Source organism: Euwallacea similis, chromosome 5, assembly GCF_039881205.1.
Source record: "Euwallacea similis isolate ESF13 chromosome 5, ESF131.1, whole genome shotgun sequence".
Classification (NCBI taxonomy): Eukaryota; Metazoa; Arthropoda; class Insecta; order Coleoptera; family Curculionidae; genus Euwallacea; species Euwallacea similis.
The window spans coordinates 6,560,955-6,580,225 of record NC_089613.1 but is presented as its reverse complement, the minus strand read 5'-3'; the positions used below and the strand labels follow the sequence as shown (position 1 = coordinate 6,580,225).

The 19,271-nt window shown below is 34.3% G+C and overlaps 2 protein-coding genes across 6 annotated transcripts in view; both read right to left on the bottom strand.

Moving 5' to 3' along the window:
• The window catches only part of LOC136409028 (uncharacterized), a 74,040-nt gene extending 71,902 nt beyond the window's left edge, over positions 1-2,138 (bottom strand). The window contains exons 1-3 of one of the 3 annotated variants that reach the window (XM_066390303.1): positions 1,977-2,138; positions 1,595-1,818; positions 1,403-1,540 (exon numbers count right to left, since the gene is read on the bottom strand). In XM_066390303.1, the coding sequence (XP_066246400.1) occupies positions 1,442-1,540; positions 1,595-1,818; positions 1,977-2,019 (366 nt within the window). In that variant the 5' untranslated portion in view covers positions 2,020-2,138 and the 3' untranslated portion in view covers positions 1,403-1,441. Of the gene's footprint in view, positions 1-1,399; positions 1,541-1,594; positions 1,819-1,976 lie in introns of those variants that run through there. The other 2 variants (XM_066390304.1, XM_066390306.1) reach the window with 2 other exon arrangements.
• Positions 227-19,271, bottom strand: part of TyrR (Tyramine receptor) — a 41,595-nt gene continuing 22,550 nt past the window's right edge. The window contains exons 1-8 of one of the 3 annotated variants that reach the window (XM_066390298.1): positions 18,944-19,195; positions 8,969-9,257; positions 8,248-8,476; positions 7,950-8,136; positions 7,819-7,898; positions 7,615-7,767; positions 894-1,033; positions 227-841 (exon numbers count right to left, since the gene is read on the bottom strand). In XM_066390298.1, coding sequence (XP_066246395.1) covers positions 573-841; positions 894-1,033; positions 7,615-7,767; positions 7,819-7,898; positions 7,950-8,136; positions 8,248-8,476; positions 8,969-9,242 — 1,332 coding nt within the window. In that variant the 5' untranslated portion in view covers positions 9,243-9,257; positions 18,944-19,195 and the 3' untranslated portion in view covers positions 227-572. Of the gene's footprint in view, positions 842-893; positions 1,034-7,614; positions 7,768-7,818; positions 7,899-7,949; positions 8,137-8,247; positions 8,477-8,968; positions 9,258-17,223; positions 18,130-18,943; positions 19,196-19,271 lie in introns of those variants that run through there. The other 2 variants (XM_066390297.1, XM_066390299.1) reach the window with 2 other exon arrangements.

Here is a 19,271-nt window from a genome sequence, read left to right as displayed (position 1 = left end):
TATGGACCATCTTGTATATCAACTAAATTCGAATCACTAAAGACATATCGACAATGCCTCGACCATTCGTGCAAGTGTCCACTTACCCCATGTTCCCATTTGTTAATTACCGTATGCATACTAATTTAATATACGTTTACCTAAGTATATGGTAAATAAACGAGATTTCCATCTAAATAGCCAGAAATAGCTGTCGCATAATACAAGAAAAAGGTCGTTTATAGAGTTTTTATCAACAATGTCTTTATTATCACAAAATCAAAGATTTTTTGCACGAAATTCGCAATACAATAAAGGCTATAAGATTTGATACAAGCAATAAGAGGATTTTAGCCTCCCATTCCAACAGAACAGCTTTTCCTACAGACAAAGCCAAAAAGCATGAAGTCTTATTTATTCATGTTTACACAGTTCAATAACAATTTGTTTGAGAAACATATACAGATAAACTGGGAATTATTCGTCCATCACTCTCACAAAGAACGACTTCTTCATTCGTGCACACGCGATGGCGAAAGCAACACACTTCCTTTGAAACCGTGAAAATCGTGTCTAAACCACATCTAACCCCACTATCCCATTTCCGGACGTTTTTGTTGTGCTTCCATGAACTTCTCAGTGCGGTCCTGCACCCCTTTCTTAAAATGATTAATCGTTAATCGCCAAAATGCTATCCTGAAATCTGGACTGTAGAAGGCGTAAATAAAGGGGTTGATAGCAGAATTAATCCAACCCAACCACGTCAAGTACTGCATAATTAGCTTGTTGACGTCGTTTTGCTGGATGAAAGGCGTTAGTAAATAGCAAATGAAGAAGGGCAGCCAGCAGAGAATAAAGCCGCCTGGAACGAAGAATATATAGTCCTCCTCGAGGGATGAAGCATAGTACTTTACCCATGACTATACTGAGGGTCTGTGCAGTTTTAGATTCTCGTCTGAAAGAAGAAACTCTGCTGGCAGGCTCATATTTTAGCATGATGAAGTCCACATGAGGCTGATGCCCTTCTAGCGTAGGCTTAGCTGGCAATGAAGATCTGAAATTGTTTGTAGTATTGTAATAATTACTTAGTTCTTGGCGAAATGCCCCTGGACTTTGTTAAAGGGGTGGAGATCAAATAAATTGTTTAATATTTAATCTGATGCTTCTGGCTCCTGGAATTGGATATGTTTAGGAAATTCAGAGATATTGATGTATGGAAGTACAATTGTTAAGAAAAGATATTCCCAATATATAGTAGAATAAAAATGTCTGATCGCCAATGTAAAGTCTAAATTTATTGGCCAGAGAAAAATTGATTGCCTGGGGATCTACCCTTACTCAAGTTAACCCACACTTAGTGGAAATACTGCAATGTTGTTATTATATGGAACATCTTGTATGTAATAAAATAAACTATATGTACAAGTCAACATTATTTATTAAAACCACAAAAATCCACACACTATATCTGATCTATAGCACTCGAAATGGGACACTGCTCCATTTTTTCCAAGACAGTAAGCAATTGCAATTGCCGCTTAGATTCGCTAGCAACAATACCCTAAAATTCCATTACAATCAATGATCCTAAACAGCAAATAGATTTTTTCCTTACATATTTCTTTGCTAGATAATTTACTTCTTTTGGTAGTTTCTCATTGACTTCTGGTACTGTGGGCAAGTGTTGCTTCTGAGGTTCTATGTGTACATTACTTAAGTAAGAAGACACAATAGATGAATCGAATGTCTGGTCAATTAAATCCCCTAAATATTTTTTTAACTGAATAACCTTACAAATCTCTGCATTTACTTCGTAAAAGGAATCCTCCGTCACTAAAACTAAAATTTACGAGAGTTGTAAATAAAGATAATGCCAACCGGGTTAAATTTCAATGGAAAGAGGCTTCTGGCCCTCAAAATTAGGGCTTAAAAAGACATTGAGCCTATTGAGTGTTGTTTTGTTGTGCTCCTACTTGACCTCTAATTGTTGTACTGACCGTTGGGTTTGTGTCGTTTCCTCCTTGGAGTGTTGACGTTCATTTTTTGACTTGTTCAGGAAGTTTAAGATTTAAAGATTAATTTAATTCGGATTTTTTAAAGGAATTAAACAAACGTAAAGAACTGTTTACATTTCTCCAGATTTAAATCCAAATTTGCTTTGACAGTGACAGTGACAGCTCTAACTAACGGTAAGTTTACATAGCCAACTCAATGCTAAAAGCCATGAAATAACAATTGACAGTTGAACATTGTCGTCATCCATTTTATGAGAAAGCCAAATACGATTTTTGATTATACAGGGTGTTTCAGAATTGTACGGTACTATTTGAGCTACATATTCTCTGGTACAAAATAAGGAAAAAAATTCATATAAGCATGTATCCGATCTCGATCGGTAGCGGAGTTACAGGATGTTAAAAGTTAAGAAAAAATTGGGTTTTTATTTTACTGTACTTCATTTACTGCAGTTAGATCTTTCAAATTTTATATGCGTATTAGGTAATAGGTGTTGTTTAATACGAGTGTAAATTGCCTCTAACTATTATACAGGGTCTTGGTACATAAAATCCTTTAGAAAAATTTGGCCGTACGTCACTGGTGTGTGCTAATATTTTTCTTAAAATCTTCAATCTATTATATAATTTATATATAAAAATATTTATTAAACAGTACAGTATTTATGCCCCATTATCTCGATAATAAATTGATTTAAGACATGGTTTTATAAATTTTCTTCTTTATTTTGTACTAGAAAATACATAGTATTTCAAATAGTGCCATGCAATTCTGAAGCATCTTGGGATCTGTACATTTGATTGAATTAATTTATTTATAAATAAATAAACTTATGAGGAAATTAAACGAAACTCAACCAAAAATCAAGAGACATCAAATTTAGGTAATAGATTGAAGATCTTAAGAAAAATATTAACATGCACCAGTGGCGTACAGCCAAATTTTTCTAAAGGATTTTATGTACCAAGATCTCAGAAAATATACTATCTTGTATAGTAATTACAGGCAACCTACACTTGTATTAAGCAGCTCTTATTACCTAATACGCATATAAAATTTGAAAACTCTATCTGCAGTATATGAAGCACAATAAAATAAAAACCCAATTTCTTTTAACATCCTATAACTGTTACCGATCGAGATCGGACACATGCTTATGCAACTTTTTTCCTTATTTTGCACCAGAGAATACATAACTCAAATAGTGCCGTATAATTCTGAAATACCCTGTACATAACCGTGGGGGAAAGTTTAATATAAGTATTACACATATATAATATTATATTATAGGTAAGTAATATAAAGGATTATATGTTTCTGCGCATCTATATTTATAGGATACAAAGAATGAAGTAAACATAGTGGGGCTCAGTTGTCGTACTGCATGTTTATTGGTATGGTCAGGACGAGTTCTGTAATGTTTTTGTAACTTCTGTATTACTTTATTTTAAAAAAATTAATACATATGATTGTCGATATCGTATTTGCGATGTTTTTTTAAATTTATAGAATTATATTTTCTTCACTCATTATTGAAATTTTAAAATAATTTTATCTACTGCCAATTATTAGACTAGCGAATAAAAATATAATAAAATGGACATTTTAAAAGCAAGTTGACAATATTGCAGATTTCAGCCTGGCCATAGCGGTGAATGTGTAAAAACATACACTTCATATCACTAGTAACGCGAGATGTACTGTATACAGGGTCCTGCAATAGTGCGTCAGGCTTCCTTAGCCTCTACAAGAATAAAGTTAACAATTTTTTTCTTTTGCAGAATTACACAACACATAACGGCGTATTTCCAGAAATGATTTTCTAATGTACAGAGTGACCCCAAAAAGTGTGACGACATACAACTTCGTTATTTTAAATGGAACCCTCCAATTTTTTTGCCATTTTCGGATTTCTCGTTAAATTTTAAAGTCAGTTTATGTGAGGTATACCATCTTTAAAATTTACCGTTTCCGAGTTATTTGTAAAAATTTGAAAAATTTGACAACTGCAAGGTTTCACAGAAATCGGTATTGTGCGCTAACCGCTGTGAATGTCGGAATCAATTTTCTGGAGCTTAAAGAGGACCTATTAAGGTAAGTTTTGACGTATTTTGATTTTTTAAAAATCCTCTACAACCACTGAAATAGGTCTCCGAAGTTGCATGACTTCTAACCTCAATAACTTGCTTATTTCAAATAGAATGCCTCAGTTTTCTCGATGGCATTGTGTTCAGAATTCAAAAATCTACAACTTTTGTTAACATTGCCCTATGTTTAAAACCAGCCATTTCGGAGTTCTCGAAAATTGCCACGTTTTTTGACCTCTAAGTGTTTTGATAGTCATAACTCCTAAGATCTTCTCTAGCTGATGAAGTATGCTTATCACAATTTGCAGTTTATGGTTGTTTTTTTTTATTGTTTATTCACGCCTTTGTCACAATTACACCTGCAGTGCTCTAAAACGTGGATAGATCCTTTCATGTTAGAATCAACAAATGTCTTGAACAAGGTGGAAAACATTTTGAATATCTTTTAAGATGAAATTGTTAAGCTAATAATTGTGAAGTTATGTACTTTAATTTAATGTGAATGTAAAATTAGTTAGCAGTAGTAGTCATTAGTAATAGTAATTATTTTTTTATTTAAAAAGTTGAAGAGAAAAATTAGAGATCTTAGGAGTTATGACTATCAAAACACTTAGAGGTCAAAAAACGTGGCAATTTTCGAGAACTCCGAAGTGGCTGGTTTTAAACATAGGGCAATGTTAACAAAAGTTGTAGATTTTTGAATTCTGAACACAATGCCATCGAGAAAACTGAGGCATTCTATTTGAAATAAGCAAGTTATTGAGGTTAGAAGTCATGCAACTTCGGAGACCTATTTCAGTGGTTGTAGAGGATTTTTAAAAAATCAAAATACGTCAAAACTTACCTTAATAGGTCCTCTTTAAGCTCCAGAAAATTGATTCCGACATTCACAGCGGTTAGCGCACAATACCGATTTCTGTGAAACCTTGCAGTTGTCAAATTTTTCAAATTTTTACAAATAACTCGGAAACGGTAAATTTTAAAGATGGTATACCTCACATAAACTGACTTTAAAATTTAACGAGAAATCCGAAAATGGCAAAAAAATTGGAGGGTTCCATTTAAAATAACGAAGTTGTATGTCGTCACACTTTTTGGGGTCACTCTGTACATTAGAAAATCATTTCTGGAAATACGCCGTTATGTGTTGTGTAATTCTGCAAAAGAAAAAAATTGTTAACTTTATTCTTGTAGAGGCTAAGGAAGCCTGACGCACTATTGCAGGACCCTGTATATTTTTAAACCCAGTGGAATTCATGACAATATGGTGGAATATATTTTTTTTCTTTAAATTTGTAATATTCGTAAAAGTACACATACAATGTGACCCATTTGTTTTGAGGTCAGTTTGTAAAAAGTTTATTAATTGTGTGATTTTACTTGGATTTTTTTAAATTATAGAGCTTGATAAATTGTACATTTTCAGCAAAAATGATCTGGTTGATATCCAAGGCCTACTATGACAGTTTCTAGAAACAAAATTTTAATAAATCATATGAGTGATTTTTTAAGAAAAAATCTGTGGACGTCACTGTATTGAGCACTTTTCAAAACAGGCCTGTACAAAATTTTATTGAAACATTTTAAGTAATAACGATTTCGTAGAAGAATTAAAAAGGCACACGAGGTACTTGTTTATTTTCAAAAATTCATAGTTTATAACAACTTAGTTATGATCTTGTGCTTACACAGAACAAATAAAACAAAAAAAAATGAAAATTTCATCACAAGAAACAACTAAATTTTTGTTATTTCTACTAAGCCACCATTTTCTACAATGCACTTGTTATTCCTTTTGCGTATATTTAAAATTATATTTCGTATTTGCTGTGTTGTAATTTCCACACGAGTGCAGATTATTTTAGCTTGTCGTTCTTGTAAATTTTGGGGTCTTGGCTTATACACTTTTTCTTTAAGTAAACCCCAAAGAAAAAATCTAACGAGGTTAAGTCTGGAGATCTCATTGGTCACTCACAGAAAGGACTGTTTCGCCCTCTCTAACAGTTTTCGAAATTTTCATTTAGCCAGATTCTTATCAAACAAGCATTATGAATAGGACTAGCATCTAACTGTAATTTAAACTTAAGGCGGTATAATGGTAAATCATCTAATGCATTCCTAAATTAATTTTTAAGGAAATTAAAAAATCCAACCGCATTCTAATTACCGTCAAAGAAAAAGGGACCAATTATTCTATCGCATAATATTCCACACCAAACGTTAATATTTTGAGAATATTGTCTCCTTGCATTTATGATGAATTCTGGATTTTGAACTGACCAGTGATGACAATTTTGATTCGACACCACCCTATTTGAGGTAAAGGTGGCTTCGTCGGTGAATAAAATTTCGTTTAAAAAGTTACTATTGTTTAGATACTCTCCTTGCAGTCAATAGCAAAATTCTCATCTTTTTTCTTCATCTCTTGGTTCCAACGTATGGAAAAATTTCGGCTTAAAAGCTTCTATTTTGTTTTGTCTCAGGCATCTTTTTATACTTTCTCTGGGTATATTAAGATCTAAACTAGCCGTTCTAATACTATGTTGGGGATTGTCGTTAAAAGGTTATTATTTTGAAAAAGTCCACGACGCCCATTTTGCCTCGTTTCAAGCAAATTTTTGAAAACCGATCTAGTTTCATCAAATATATTATTTATGCGCTGCACAGTACTTCGACTATCATTCGTCTATCATCAGGATGTTTGATGTTGAATTCTTCCGTAGCTTCTGCTGCCGAGCGCACGTTGTCGCCAACAGGATGAACAATTTTTGTTTTTTTTCTTACACTTAAATTTTCTATAATTGTAACGATTAATAATTTAACTTGTGTTAAGTACAAATAAGTTCTAATATCGATTTATACTTTATTCGTTTGACAGTTAATATAAACACATCAATTGTTTTCCATATTCAGCTATGAAGTTTTGAAAATAAACAAGTACCTCGTGTGCATTTTTAATTCATCTACGAAATCGTTATTACTTAAAATTTTTCAATAAAATTTTCTACAAGCTTGTTCTGAAGGGTACTTAATCCATTGGCGTTCATAGATTTTTTCTTAAAAAATCGTTAATATGATTTATTAAAATTTTGCTTCTAGGAATTGTCATAGTAGGCCTTGGATATCAACCAGGCCATTTTTGCTGAAAATGTGCAGTTTATCAAGTTCTATAATTAAAAAACAATTCGGGCTAAATTGTAGAATTAATAAACTGTTTACGGACTGACCTCAAAACAAATAGATCACATTGTAGATAATAAATCCGACAATGCAGCGGATTTCTTGACATAATGGTGAAGGAAAAATTCGTGTCGTAATATTTGAGAGGTTGAAACACTGATTTTTAATTCAATCGAAAAATTTAACTTAAATGTCAGAGACCAAGTAACCTTGAATTTTGACCTTCATCACATCTTTAAATTTTTAAAATAAACATTTTTTAAAATAAAAATTTACTTTTTTTGCTGAAATCTGGGCTACAAGAAAACTAATCTTTAAGATATGTACTGGCCCAAATAAATTTGATTCTTACCTAAAATTATTGAGACTCTTTACTGGAGTTAATGGCCGATGCTCCTGGAAGGAATAAGAGGTGTTAGCCTTTAACAATCTAGTAGTAGAAGGCCTGGGGGTCTCTGGAAGAACGCTGTTCTGGTAGCTGTTTCTCAGACTGGAGGACCGGACACTAAATATCCTTTTAGCAACTCTACAATCTCTCTTTTCCAACCAAAATTACCTTTGGCAGCCCTCTTCAGTTTCCCCTGAGATTCTTTCTAGATCCGATTCCTCAATGGTTAGCCCATTGTGTTTGCTTTTCTGGATTAATTTAATAAATTGTTGTTATGACCACATAGTGCCTATACATACTTTGGTGAAAGATGTATTGATGTGGCTCAACTGGTCATGCCTCTGAGCTATAACGCATGATATCCGGACGTAAACGTATAGCATTACCACCATGGGGATGAAAAACGAGCCCATGGCCGAATAGATGACGTAACCGGTATTTTTATTGTATCTGCAAGTTTTCTGATTATGCCTTCCAGACTCGTACCTGCAAAAAATTCATTTTAAGTACCTGAAGGCCCAGTAAACTTTACCAACAGGAAAACATTTGATGAAATTGAGAAAATAAGTGAAGAACTGGGTAAGTTGAAGCTCTTACCATCCGAACATGGGTGGGGCAGTTATCAGGGCCGAACTGACCCAAACTATAAGGATCATCCCAAAAGCTAATCTCTTGGATCTTCTCTTCTTGGAGTAGCTCAGAGGCTGAGTTACAGCTAAATAGCGATCGACGCTGATGGCACATAGGCTGAGGATGGAGGCTGTGCAGAGAAGAATATCGAGGGACACCCATATGTCGCAAAGGATCCATCCCAATTCCCAAGAACCTAATATAATTAATTATGCAATTCGTCAACTCTTCAGTGTATCAGAACATCCAGAAAAGCTCAGATATCATGAAATATTCTACTTTTTTTGTCACCTTGTAGAATGGGCTCGTTTATTAAGGAGTAACTTCGCAGATAAAAAAAACGCTAATGCATTTTTAATGCCGTCTTTGTTGTGCCCTTTGGAATAATGGAGCTTGTACGTGGCAAGGTGAAACACAAGAGTATTTTCGCGTGTCTCGCAAGGGTAAAAAGGCTGATTGGATTTAAGGGAAGCGACATCCCCACTCTCTCCCTAATCCCCAGAAAGCGGAGATATCCTTCCATAAAAAGGAAATAGCTTACATCTCTCACATCAGAGCCTTATAACGTCTTATCTCTGATCCACTTGACGTTCGTTTTTCTGCTGCGCTTTTATCACCATCAATCAAATAAAACGGAACCTTCTTCTGGATAAAACTCCACCTGCGATTTATGTTATATGATACTTACCAACGATGAGATACGCCACTGCTGGCGGCATCACAAAAATGCCAACCAACCAATCGGCAACGGCCAAAGACATGACGAAACAATTAGTTACGGTTCTCAACCGTCTGGTAGTGATCACGGCGGCGATCACAAGAGTGTTCCCGATCACCACTATCACAATGACGATGCTGAGGAGGATCACTAGAGCGGCCTGTTGGACACCGAAAGTTTCTGGGAAGAGATGAGTGGTATTGTTGGATGGTGATGGATTGCTATCCATGAGTTTCGAGGTCATGGCGTTGTTTCATTGCTGAAATGGAGAATTTTAATTTGAATTAATTACTGTGATGTTGGTGGAGTTAAATAAGGAATAAGATGTCGTTGCAAATCTGTTTTTCCATTAAATTAAAGAGCGCTATTTGTCTCAATTTAAGTTACCTATGGATTAAGCATTAGAGAAGGAGTTTGTCGAGTTGAAGTAAAGTTTTCGTTACATTTAGCGATGAAAACCTCGATTTTCTCTTGTTGCTCATGGAAAAATTTATTGAAATATAAAAACTTCCCCCTGGAATATAATGTTAGTGGATTTTATTCAATTTTCCGGCCCCCCCTTTGGGGAGTGCCATGACATATTATTTTATACTAAATTTTTTATTTATGGCATCTTAGATTGAATAGTCATTTCGAGCCTCTAAATGGGGTCTGTCAGTGTCGCATCAAGAGAACAAGAAATGGCTAAACTTTAGGGACGCTCCTGATTTGTTACATTTCGTTAACGTGTATATGTGGGAATTTTAGTAGCATCATCAGTTTTTTCCTTAAAACCGCGAAGTTTAGTGACATTTCAAAGATTAAGTAAGTTTTTGAAAATATGTATTAAAATCCAGAAGAAATAGTGGTTTACATTTTTCAGCCCCTTTAGAAACGCCCCTGATTTTCAAGATTTCAGTAACATTTACTTTCCGAGAATTAAATGTGTTTAGTAATTTTTTTAGAACCGAGAAAGTAATCCAATGCCGCCACTGGAATATTAGTGAACGATTCGCAGTTAGTTTTCAAGTATGCCTATGTTTTCTTTATATTCTAGAACAAGGTCCATTGGCGAAGATGTCTGATTTCTAAAACGAAAAAATCTATATTTGGTGCAGCCACTGGATTGTTAGTAAACAGCCCGTTATTATTTTTCAAGTAAACCATGACTCGTTTATGCAGTAGGTCAAATAAGTATTAACACACCCAGGCGAATCCTATTTATTTGCAATTTTCGTCACTTAAAAATAATAGAAATAATAAATATGTAATATAGTTGCACAAATATGGCATTACACATTAAACATATTTATGAAAAATGCAACTAGAAAACGAAATGTCTTTTTGTATAAGGAAAATAAGAAAAAATGTTTTTAGGTATGCCCAAAAAAGTGTTCATACACTGATATTTTGTTTTTTTTGCCAAATTTGCTATTTACCAATTCCATTTATTTGCGATAAGCTTTCACTAGTTCGCTTTAACACAAGTTAGAGCAAAGTAAAGTTAAAAATAATAGTTATGGGGCGGAGAGGGAAAGAAATTAGCGAAGATGGCAAAAAGTCAGTAATGAAATATCATCAGGAAGGAAAATCTTATAGAAGAATAGCAGAATATGTTGAGATAAGTTATGCTACTCTCCAGTACATCATACAGAAATACAAATCAACAAGACCTGTGAATAATTTAAGACATTTTGGAAGGCCACTAAAAATAACGTAACAAAATGACAGTTTTATGCTACAGCAGATTAAAAAGAATCCCAATGTAAGCGCATCTTATCTCGCTTGACGATTAAAGCAGACAACTGGACAAAAAATTCACCCAGAGACCATTATACAGATTAGGATGTTAGTATATCATATTAGGAGAATGGGATTCCATGGGAGATCAGCCAAGAGACCCTGGATAAATAAAGTCAACAGGAAGAAACGTATGGTGTTCGCTCTTGAATATACAGGGTTGTCCACTAAGCGCGCGTCGGACGATTACGGCCCTATTTATAGTTTTTTTTGAAAATTCTTTTCACAGTTATGCGTACAACCTTATAAGGTACATTTTAAAAATATTTTCATTTATACAGGGTCCGTCAAAAAAAGGTACAACAAAAAATGTTGTTTTCTTAAATGGAACACCCTAATTATTATTGCATTTTTGGATTCTGCGTTCAATTTTAATACAAATTTATTAACACGTTGACATTCTTAGAATTAATAGTTTTCAAGATATGCGCAATTGAATGTTGAAAGTGACAGTTACTAATGTTTGCAAAATTGCAAATTGTTAACAAACGGAAAGGTATTTGGGAATTCTTCTTTGTCACAATACAATAGAAGATCCGTATTTTAGTATGGTATCAAGCCTTACTTAACACTTTCTACAGGGCGTCCACAAAAATAAAGCCAACTTGAACATCGAAAAATGGTCAAAACTTAAAAATTTCAAATGGGACTCTACTATTGTTTTGATGTATTATAAAACTACATCGAAAAGGAACCCATGTTTACATTTAATTACCTGCACTAAAGTTGCATAGTTTTTGGGTAATTTTGTTTTACAAGTTTATGCATGGGCTGTACATCCCTAATTCTAATTTATAATGTGAATATGATGGACGTATCTATGGAAACAGACAAATGGAGATAATACCAAGAAAGATGTGGTTCCAGTTAGATGGGGCGCCTGCTCATTTCAGCATTGGAGTCCGAAATACTTTAAATCAAAAATTTCCAGGGCGTTGGATTGGAAGACGAGGGGGGACCTGTTTCATGGCCCCCCAGGTCACCAGATCTGACGAAATTGGATTTTTTTTATGGGGATATGTTAAAAATCTGATCTACAGAACACCTCCAACTACAGTAGCAAACATGAAAGAAAGAATAAGAGAAGCATTCAATTCAGTTAGTGTGTTAATGTTACAAAATGTAAATAGATCCTTAACAGAGAGAATGAATATGTGTTTGCAACAAAATGGTAGACAGTTTGAACATATGATACATTAATTATGTGTTAATAAATAGCCACCAACCTGAGAAAAAAAATTTTTATACAGAGTTAAGAAAAAAAAGTTATTTTCTTAAAATTATTTTTCAAAATAAAGCATTTATTGTTTCTTGTTTATTTTTATATGAATTTTTTGGCTTATGTCACCTACTGGTAGCAATGGAGTTTTGTTCGTATTATCTCCATTTGTCTGTTTCCATAGATACGTCCATCATATTCACATTATAAATTAGAATTAGGGATGTACAGCCCATGCATAAACTTGTAAAACAAAATTACCCAAAAACTATGCAACTTTAGTGCAGGTAATTAAATGTAAACATGGGTTCCTTTTCGATGTAGTTTTATAATACATCAAAACAATAGTAGAGTCCCATTTGAAATTTTTAAGTTTTGACCATTTTTCGATGTTCAAGTTGGCTTTATTTTTGTGGACGCCCTGTAGAAAGTGTTAAGTAAGGCTTGATACCATACTAAAATACGGATCTTCTATTGTATTGTGACAAAGAAGAATTCCCAAATACCTTTCCGTTTGTTAACAATTTGCAATTTTGCAAACATTAGTAACTGTCACTTTCAACATTCAATTGCGCATATCTTGAAAACTATTAATTCTAAGAATGTCAACGTGTTAATAAATTTGTATTAAAATTGAACGCAGAATCCAAAAATGCAATAATAATTAGGGTGTTCCATTTAAGAAAACAACATTTTTTGTTGTACCTTTTTTTGACGGACCCTGTATAAATGAAAATATTTTTAAAATGTACCTTATAAGGTTGTACGCATAACTGTGAAAAGAATTTTCAAAAAAAACTATAAATAGGGCCGTAATCGTCCGACGCGCGCTTAGTGGACAACCCTGTATAAAAAAAGTCCGTGGAGTTCTGGAAACAAGTTATTTTCTCTGATGAGAGCAAATGTAATTTATATGGATCTGATGGTGCGGGGACAGTGTGGCAGACAAAGTGGGAAAACCAGGGAAAAGAATGAAGAAGCGCAATTTGAAACCAACAGTAGAACATGGTGGCGGAAACGTGATGGTCCGGGGGTGTATGGCAGCAAATGGTGTGGGTAATTTAACTTTTATTGAAGGGAACATGGATAGATTCATGTATAAATATCTCCTGGAAACCATTTTAAACAGTAGTGCTGAAAAGCTTAGACTAGAAAAGAGTTTTTACTTTCAACAGGATAATGATTTTGAGCATTTATCAAAGTTAATTCAAGAGTGGCTGCTATACCATGCGACTCTAAATTGTCCCTTCCTGGTAACTTTTTAATAAATTATATATTTTTTTAAATTCGAAAGCAGCATTAAATAGGACAAAAAATACCATCTTTTGACATTTGCTAATTTTTTAAATGTTGCTTACGTCGCTGGTAGCACAAAATTGCCGATTAAAAAAAAAAAGGTAAAAAGAGAGTGTTAGGACTTGCGACGTATTGTTTTATCACGGATTAAAAGTTAGTTTAACAAACTGATGTTACGCCCATGGACAACCCCAGCTATTGGGTAATACTGTTGGAATTCCCAGCGCTTAACACCCATCTTCGGCTGAGGGAAGTTATTTTATGATTGGGATTTCCAGCACTATTCTTTGTCGGACTAACATTGCGAATTTAAATTAAAGGTACCGCCAAACGAATACAATGGCTGGGCTCCAATAAAAGCCCAGCGATCGTGCCTCTAAGTGCTACGCTTTAACGTAACAAGGTAGCCTAGAAGCCGCTAATGGGGCCCTATCGGGGGTACGTCTATGGGCGTTACACCTCCGTATCAATACTTAAGGAGGGTGCGAAACTGAAGAAGCTCTCTTTTCTCGCTACTTCATCACGAACTCGTACGCGTTAAACTCTCGTCAACATTCTTTAAATAACGCATTTCTCGATATTGTATAGTTGTTAATGTTACCAATAAACCTTTGTTAAGTTAAGGTTTAGTTTCTTTTATACGCGAAAACAGTGTCTCTGAGACTGCGAACTCAGGGTGGTCCTTCATAATCGATCAATCCAGTCCACGATCTACGTAGTTCACGGTTATCGTATCGAAAAGGGTGAATCGACCCAACCACGTACACGCGCCAAATTTGGACCTAACAGAGAGAAAACCTCTTTTAAAATTATAATTAATGGTATATTGTAATTCAAAATCTATTAATTAGTTTTTAAGATGAACAGGTATAAATTTGGTAAAACAAATTCAGTTAAATAGTACGTAAACAATGAAAAAACATGTTTGTTAATAGGTAATTGGTTTATTTTCGATTTTGTGCTCACAAACAAGTTTTTGTTAAATTAAAATTATGTTAATAAATAAAAATAATTAATGCTCTTAAAGATAATATTTTTTGTCCTATTTTCCAAAAATAATAATGTGTTAAAAAGTTAACAAGGAAGGGGGGAAGGGGTAATATACAGGGTGTTTTTTTTTTTGGTGAGCCTATCATTGCTATCTCCGAAACGGTGAGAGTTACAACTTCGATTAAATTAGACTAAATTGGCTCCTTATGGAGCTGATTAAGGAAACCGTTGCAAGGTTGCCACATTATCAGTAGTTTCCTAGATATTTGAAAAAGTATGAAAATGGTCCAAAATTTCAATCCCTCGTATTTCGTATACTATGTGTTACAGAAAAGAAGTTTGAATTACAGAGTTTCACAACTTTTCACTCTCTACAAAACGATATATCGAACGTCATTGTACAACTTTTAGTAATTAAGTAATCGGTATCAACTTCATTATTTTAAATACGGACCTGGAATTTTTATTTCATATTTCGAAAGCGCTTTTTATTCCTGACAGACCTATGTATAATATGTTTACATTTATTAACGTTTCAACCCGCATAATTCATCATCAGACTATTTTTTATTTACCTTTTTAAACTACACTACATACTCTTTCTTATTAACCTATAATTATCCTAAATGTTCAAAGTGTCTCCCATTCGCACTTAGACATAACCGTACATTATTTATTAGTTTTTTGTGGATGCTTCTAAGTGTTCTGGGTGTAATGCTTTGACACGCAAAGATAATTTTATTTTTTAAGTCGTCAATATTTTCTGGTGGGGTTTTATAAACTTTGTCTTTAATTATTCTCCAAATAGAGAAATCCATTAGAGTCATATCGGGAGAACGAGGTGGCCATAATATTGGGCCGTTATTTCCTATTCAGCGGTTAGGTTTAAATAAACCTAAAAATAACTTTATTTGACAAATAAATGTCAAACTTGTTAGAAAATCGTTTCCATAGTGACCTAGTACGTAGTGTAGTTTAAAAAGGTAAATAAAAAATAGTCTTATGACGAATTATGCGGGTTGAAACGTTAATAAATGTAAACACATTATACATGGTTCTATCAGGAATAAAAAGCGCTTTCGAAATATGAAATGATAATTCCAGGTTCGTTCCGTATTTAAAATCATGAAGTTGATACCGATTACTTAGTTACTAAAAGCTGTACAATGACGTTCGATATGTCGTTTTGTAGAGAGTAAAAAGTTGTAAAACTTTGTAATTTAAACTTCTTTTCTGCCACAAATAGTGTACGAAATACGAGGGATTGAAGTTTTGGACCATTTTCATACTTTTTCAAATATCTAAGAAACTACTGAAAATGTGGCAACCTTGCAGCGGTTTCCTTAATCTGCTGCATAAGGGGCCAATTTAGTCTAATTTAATCGAAGTTGTAACTCTCACCGTTTCGGAGATAGCAATGGTAGGTACACCAAAAAAAAAACACCCTGTAGAGTCGTGTGGTATAATATACCTCATTTGTTAAAAACACCACCTCAATTCCCTAATATTTATCCGATTGAGCATTTATGGGAACATTTGTAAGGGCAGATAAGAAAAAGAGAGATTTCGAGCCAGGAGCAACTTCACAATACTATTTTAGACGAATGGTTTAAACTATCTGAAAGTATTACCTATAATTTAATTGAATCAATACATTGTCGTTTACAAGTTATAATCGATGCTAAGGGCATGCCACCAAATACTAATGACTAAATTTCATTGCTATTTAGGGTCATAAAAGTTTGGTTTTCATACCGTATGAATACTTTTTTGGGCATACCTAAAGACAATTTCCTTTATTTTCCTGGTGCAAAAAGACAGATTCCTGGTTATATTTTTTATAAATCTGTGTAATGATGCCTTATTTGTGGGAACGTATTCAATTTCTATTATTTAAATTATTTTTAAGCTACGAAAATTGCAAATAATAAATGGGATTCACTTGAGTGTATGAATACTTTTTGAAGCTACGATATGTATTCGAGGTCAAACCCCAATGGCATGGGTGTTTAACTTCAGAGAAACCTTGCCTGTAGGATCGAAGGACTGTAGAAAAAAAACGTTTCTCCTTGCACTTCAGGATGGTATAATTGGGTACACTTTTGAACAATAATTATTGGTGATTAAGGGATAGTTGCCGTGTGGTCAAATCGTAGAGAGAGAGAGCCAAAAACCCCCTTTGGAACCTTAAATTCTACCTTCAGGGATCGGCACCCATAGGCGTACTCCAGGAGAACCCTTGTAGACAAAGAGGGTTCTCTTAATTGCCGCCGCTAGAAACGTGGTGCTATGGCAAACAAAGCTACTTGAGAGAAGGTTGTCCCGTTCGAGGAACCATCATTATTAGGACAAAGGATTCCCCACATCTGGGCCTTCTGAAATGGTGCCAATTTCTTAACGTTCATAGGCGTCGCCTCTGGGTGCGCGATCAAATATGATACACTAAATTAAAGCTACTAGGTTGCGATGCAACCAGCAGTACTAATTCGACTTATGCTAAAGTGCTTATCTAACCACTATGTACAACCTTAAATCAGTCCTGAACAATGGGAGTCTATTTTCTCAAATTAAAAATTCTATAGGTCTTAAAAAATCAATATTAAGAAAAAATGTTTTTAGTAATCGAGAATAAAAAAATATGATGCCGCCATTGGAATATTAGGAAACAGCTCATTATGATTTTTCAAGGACAACCATGACTCCTTTATAGTCTAGGACGAATTTCATTGGGGTAGAAGTCTCTTTCCTCAAAATTAAAAATTCTACAGTTTTCTCACATATTCATATTGTGTTTCCTGCAGCATTTCCCCATATTTTGCCGCAAAACGAGCATTCCCGAAGCTTCTAAATCCAATTGGCACTCCCTGATAGTCTATTTACGAATGGGTTAAATCTTTTCAATTACACAAAAGCAGTTCCCATAAAACAAGTGTTTACACACTAAAAGTGTTTGTGAAATCCATTTCGATTTCCCAAAAATGTTTCGTATTTGATCTTTAAATGATTGATGTCTGTTTTCTTTCCCATAATTTACGTTTTAGAGTGATTGAGAGTTATGAAGACAAACACTCATCAAATTTCAACCTCTGAGGATAAAAAGGAAAAAAAAGTTATTGAATTTTAAGGCAATTTAAAGTCTTAAAGTTTGGAAACTCCTTTGGCCTTCTGTTTAGTATGCGTGACGCCCCTCTTCCGAGATCATGTTTCCTTGAAAACTTAAGTAAGAAACTGAGTGTATTACGTATCGATCCATATCAGAAAATTTGATATTCCTGGATAGTACTGCTACTATCCCGCACTACAATAATTGTGACAAAGGAGAAATATAAATAAATCAGTTGCCCGCAATATCATCGCACCCTTTTAGGGCTTTTGCGCTCGTTTATAAACTCTCATGATATTTGTTTACGAAGGCCGATAAAAAGCCCTAAAACAAAGATATTTTATGACAATTAAAAACGGCATTTGCGTGGGGAAAATCGTGTTCGTCTCGTGTACATAAGGAAGATAAACAATGTAAAGCCAATTTAAGCGCAATACTCTCGTGCGATAACCATAATTAATCATTTCTGGCCTAATCTGTTTGGTATAATTAGGAAATAATTAGTCTTGGCTATGTTATGCTTTCAAAAACAGAGTTTTTTTTTGACAGAGTCATTCCAATCCAGTTTTTATCATAAATGGTTTATAAATCTCATTTGATTGCCTCACTACGATCGACAGATGTTTAGTTTAGGATTGTTTACTCATCAAAGCTCAGTGTCTTCATTGTTGGAATGTAGACTTTAGAATAAAAATTCACTATTTCAGGAATAGGATAAGCTCTAAACGGTGTAAAGAGCATCTAATTTCTTAGCCCAAATTTGTGGGCCTGGACAAGGACCGGAACGCACGATCAAATCTAACTCTATCACAACCTAACGTACTCACAATCTAAGCCACTCACAATCTAACCCGCTCACAATCTAACACGCTCACAATCTGACCTACTCACAATCGATCTTACTCACTATCTATGTTTGATAGTTGTGCTGGTGTACCAGATTTCTTTGAGAGAATGTGGTTCATCGGCTACAAAGCAATGGTGTACTGGGTGTTTTTTTGAACAGAAATGTTGACAATAAATAGGATGAGTTAGGAAAATTCTAAAGTCTAAAGACATTGTGACATGCCAATAAGCGAGCTGTATCACAATTGCTTGATTGGAATTTCCCGAAATTTTTGCCGATTTTTTGAAGCCTCTGTGGTGTGTTTTCAGTTGTGTATTGGTTCACCTCAGACCTAAACGTTTGTTCTTATTTCTCGGTTGTTCTCAATATCAATTTGTCCGCAAAACTATGTTCATCAGTGACAGACCTGGACCCTTTCCATGAACAAATCAATATTCGTCCCTTTGTTAATTGAATGCTGAATGATCAATTCCTCATCCACAATCCCCCCGATACGCCAATACGAACCAACGCACATCATCTCAAATTCCAGCCATTGTAATTCATAATCGGTAAATGGAATTTTGCGGCCTGTGTGGGGAAAAATCCATCAAAACAACATGCAAATACACTCCAACCTATTGAAAACGTAAAAACTGTTTTTAGGCTAATTTGAATTTGATTGTTTCAAGTTTGGTTTCAGTTAATTTGTCCATAATACATGCAAATTACCTGCAAAGTCCCATGGATTTATCCATTGCAAATGCCTCTGCCAAACAAGGATTTTCCATTAGGAAAGAAACAAACTAATGCACGTCACACCAAATTTCCAATAACCATGGTAATTTGGTAATTAGCTCGTGTATAGCCACGTTCAAATTACCCTATAGAACTGTTGTAGGAATGTAGTAATCGAACTTTGTAAAACTATCTAATTTTGTCATTGAAATTATTACTGGAATTGAGACGCGTGAAACGATTTGCTCGAATAGGTGCACTTCACAAGTGAAAAAAATATGATGGATCTATTTCACGTGTATCTACCTGATCTTTTCAACAA